We start from the raw sequence: 4,442 nt of genomic DNA on the forward strand, positions 1-4,442 counted from the left end.
TGACTGTGTTTTTGCTTACAAACGGCAGACCACTCTTGCTATATAGAGGATCTTCAACGAGTGTTCTGTAGTAGGGTTTTACAAACAGCAGAGCACCTATGTTATATTGTGGATCTTTGACAAGGGTTTTTGTAGCAGATTCCTAAAAATAGCAGAACATACCGAGAATCTTTGAATGTATTATTTGCAGGGGATTCCTGAAAAAGCACAACACTCCTGGCATCTAGAGGATATTTGACTAGCTATACTAGGTCTTTACAAATTGCAGACCACACTTGTTATAGAGAGGATCTTTGACTTGCGTTTTTGCGGTAGGTCCTAAAAAGAGCAGTGTCACACAGATGATCTTTGACTTGTGTTTTTGCAGTAGAATAGGTTCTTACAAACAGCAAAGCACTCTAATCATATAGTGTGTCTTTGACTAGTAGGTCCTTGAAAAAGCGCAGATTCATACAAAGAACATGTCATTTTCTACTTCCTGTCAGGGGCAGCCAATTGCAACATAGCTGAGGACAGTGAAACTATTCCGGACCAAACGCCTGCAGATGCCTCCAAACCCAAGCCTGAGGGCGAAGACGCTGCGAATAAGACGATTGCAACAGCGACGCCAGCAGCAGCACAGGAGGAACTACAGCTGACGGATGTTGAAGCCCCACCTGTAGATGTTCCTGAGGTGGCGAGCCCAATCGAGCTGGCAGATGCAGCTCCAGAAGACAGTAAGTGAAGTATCTCAATACTTCCTACAGTCTATAGCTCTTTTTGAAGCACAGTCCACTTCTGCAGGTCAGGTAGAAGCTGCAGCTTTATCAGAACACACAGAGGAGGCACCATGTGAGTGAACATCACAATACATTAACATATACTGCGATAAACCCATCCTAATGCGTCATTTTCATATTTTCTCCCTTTAGCTACAGTGAATGACTCCACAGATTAGTTTGTATGTAATGCACTTTTTATGTTGCCATGGTGCACAAGATGTGACAATGAACGCGCACCAAACATTATCAGTCACCACCACTGTGCCTTCCTTCACAACAGCACTTAATGATCCCTTCAACACAGCAACTTCTTTCTTTCTTTTATTTATTGTTATCAGCAGGGAATTTAAAAGGAAACCCAAAAATACGCTAGCGAGTTTGAAATCATAGTGGGAAATTTTTTCATAAGAATTTATGAAAACTTGCTCGTTATTTAAAGCATATTGCATAAGAGGGAATGTGAAGTTTAACAATGCAGCAAAATATTCAACTTTACAGGCCTTATATTCTTTATTTGCATAACTTGTTCCAATATCAGGTGTTTGGTCTGAGAAGGCTAATAACCGGGGGGGAAAAACACTACCATTAACCTCTGCATGAGATGATAAAACAAAAAATCAGTTCAATATATACACATGTATAAATAAAATAAATATGACAATTGTAATTATGCTTCTTTATTTTCACATTACAGTGGTTATTAAAACACATCACATCATTGTGCCACAATCCAAACACTGGCCTATTAAGTGCTTATCTCTTAATTGGGGTTTTTATATATAAACGCCAGTGTTGAAAGTGGCTCATGTTGGGACATGTGTATAAAGAAAATCATAGTCTTGATATTTGCTGTAACTTAATATAGCTGCCTAGTCAGGAATCGGAGAGAGGACCAAGGACCGCCACCGCCTCGATTTCCACCAGACCGCCCTGTGAGTGGAAAACCTCCAGTCAAACCAAAAAAGGCACTATCAAAAACAAAATTTCTGGTTGGATAATGAAATAAATGCGTTATTCTGCACAAATGTACTCACTCGAGGGAGCGCAGCCACTTGGTAAGCGGCTCTGGCAGGGAAGTTACTGCTGAAAACTGCAAAACAACGCAAGTCAGATATTGTTGGTTTTTTCTGTTTAGCACATGTGTTGCTACAGGCAGAATTCATAGGGCTCAATCATAAGTGTGGAATGAAAAAAATGCTCACTTGGCTGTTTAAATGTTCAACCGATCGTGCTTCTGCTTGTTGTTTAGGGCTGGTTACCATTTAGAGGACCAAATTGGTGGATATGCAGGAGGTCACGTAACATTGACCTCCTGCATGGTGTCCGCTTACCGCCGGGTGGGCGCTGTAAGCTTCTATTTCACCACTAATCCATTCATATTGGACATAGTGAGTGTGTGTGGGGTAGGGGGGGCATGTACTGTATAGTAGACGTCAATAACCACAGCACAACCCAAGCGACTCACATGTCTTGTACACTTCATTGACAGCATTAAAGTCGTTGATGTCTGCAAGCAGCACTGTCGTCTTCACCACTGCAATGGACAACAAGTCCAAGTCTGAATGTTTATTTGATCAAAACAAGGCAGTGGAATTGGAAGTATAGTTGTGTTACTGAGGTGTCACCATTAGTGTAGTCGCAGCCAGACGCTTTTAGGATCTCCCCCATATTGACCAAAGCCTGAGGAATAGCATTTAAGACAATTATCATTAAATCCAGTGCAGTGGGTGTGTATTATGCTGTACATATGCATGCATCACCTGTTTGGCCTGAGCCTGCACCCCTCCATCGACCAGCTGACCAGAAGCCACGTCCATCCCCAGCTGACCGGAAATGTACAAGGTTCTGTCCACAAGCACCGCCTGGCTGCAGAATACAAACTCATTTTCAACATCCCAGGATGTAAGGTTTGTTATGCTATGTGCAGTCGAGCTTTAAAGACCAGCCTACCTCAAAATAACCAGGAATATGTTTAGGAGGATATGTATACGTTTCTGTCATCCAAATGAATGTCTCGCCATTAAAATAATCTAACATATGTTAATATTTGATTAGCAGACTTTCAGGCCCTCTAATTACGCCACCGATACACGGAAGTGCTCGTAAAGCTAGGTGGCTAGGCTACGTAAACAACTCGCTCGATTGAGTAAAAAAAAAAGGTATCAAATTCAACTTACTCGAAGTGAAGGGTTATAATGTGTGTACGCGTTCAATACAACTGGAAGTCACTGACATCCTCGAGCTGCGTTCAATGTTTCGTAACATTTCGTTCAAATGTTAGCCAAATGCTAATCTAGGCTTCTTCTGTATTATCGGGTTACAACATTTTCTTGTAGCGCTCTCCTGGTGACGGGGTTTTGACTACAACACACAACTCGATGACATGAATAAAACGTCACTTTTTGGAATGATGGGTATTTAGAAACACACACTGTGTTAATATACTGTAGTTAATTGTTTATCAATGTGATTTTAGAAGGACACAATTAGGCCTGACTTGGCTTGACTCCGCCCACTGTCAGACGATTGGTTAAGACGGGAACTCCTCTGGAACAAAGATGCCACATTATAACACAAACGTAAGTGACAAAAAGTTTAAAAGTTTTATTAGGCTCACCTGTATATTCCTTGCCTGACTGGCGCTTTGGTTGTGTACGTAATCTGCCGACAAATCATTGCCATTTCAAGCCAGTGGCTGTTTGTCAAAAAAGTGTTTTGGATTTTGAACCCACTGCTGCAAGTTTGTCAATGTTTGTATGAAGAGTTCATTGTCCACTAACTAAGACACACCTCTAGTCGAACATGAGCGCTTGTTGTTTTTAGATCTATGTAATAGCGCTTCGTTTCTTACCTGTACGGGCCGATAGCTGCAGGTGCCAATGCGGTGGTAATAATCTTCCTGATTAGAGTAGACATCCTTGTGTTATTCCGCTGCAGGGAGCTAAGAGATAGAACGTGTACGTGGGTGTCTGGGGAACTTGTAAGTGGGGAGGAAAAGGACAAACTATGCCCTTTGAATGGTCTTGCAGGCAATATCGCAAGGGTCCTGCAGGGGTTCTTTCAAGCAGTGGTTCTCAAACTTTTTTTGTCATCCCCCACTTTGGACAAGGGGGAGTTTTCAAGCCCCACCTGCCCCCATCGCCCCAACAGAACGCTAATGCCAAGCTTAACATTTTCAAATTTATTGAACATCAAGTAACATCAAGTTGTATACATTCAAACTCAATAACATAAAATAACATCAAGTTCAATAATAAATAAAATAACTGTGCAGCTGTGGTATAACTTGCATCAAGTTCAATTATAAATCAAATAACTTGCATCAAGTTCAATAATAAATCAAATAACTTGCATCAAGTTCAATAATAAATCAAATAACTTGCATCAAGTTCAATAATAAATCAAATAACTTGCATCAAGTTCAATAATAAATAAAACAAGTGTTATAACTTGCATCAAGTTCAATAATAAATCAAAAGTGTTATAACTTGCATCAAGTTCAATAATAAATCAAAAAAATTGTTATAACTTGCATCAAGTTCAATAATAAATCAAATAAAAGTGTTATAACTTGCATCAAGTTCAATAATAAATCAAATAAAAGTGTTATAACTTGCTTCAAGTTCAATAATAAATCAAATAACTTGCATCAAGTTCAATAATAAATTAAATAAAACTGCC

The 4,442-nt window shown here is 39.9% G+C and overlaps 1 protein-coding gene across 2 annotated transcripts; it reads right to left on the reverse strand.

Moving 5' to 3' along the window:
* Nucleotides 1–1,409: 1,409 nt before the first annotated feature.
* LOC133650870 (2-iminobutanoate/2-iminopropanoate deaminase-like) lies at nucleotides 1,410–3,768 on the reverse strand. Of its 2 annotated transcripts, none has more exons than XM_062048597.1 (6): nucleotides 3,613–3,768; nucleotides 2,522–2,627; nucleotides 2,387–2,441; nucleotides 2,227–2,295; nucleotides 1,796–1,851; nucleotides 1,410–1,691 (listed from the first exon to the last, which is right to left on the reverse strand). In XM_062048597.1, the coding sequence occupies exons 1-6, from the start codon at nucleotides 3,675–3,677 to the stop codon at nucleotides 1,635–1,637; spliced, it is 408 nt and encodes a 135-aa protein (XP_061904581.1). In that variant the 5' UTR covers nucleotides 3,678–3,768; the 3' UTR covers nucleotides 1,410–1,634. The 2 variants fall into 2 exon arrangements, with proteins under 2 accessions (XP_061904581.1, XP_061904580.1); XM_062048596.1 differs by lacking the exon at nucleotides 3,613–3,768 and adding an exon at nucleotides 3,379–3,534.
* Between the last annotated feature and the right edge of the window lie 674 nt (nucleotides 3,769–4,442).

Source organism: Entelurus aequoreus, linkage group LG05 (assembly GCF_033978785.1).
Source record: "Entelurus aequoreus isolate RoL-2023_Sb linkage group LG05, RoL_Eaeq_v1.1, whole genome shotgun sequence".
Taxonomy (NCBI): Eukaryota; Metazoa; Chordata; class Actinopteri; order Syngnathiformes; family Syngnathidae; genus Entelurus; species Entelurus aequoreus.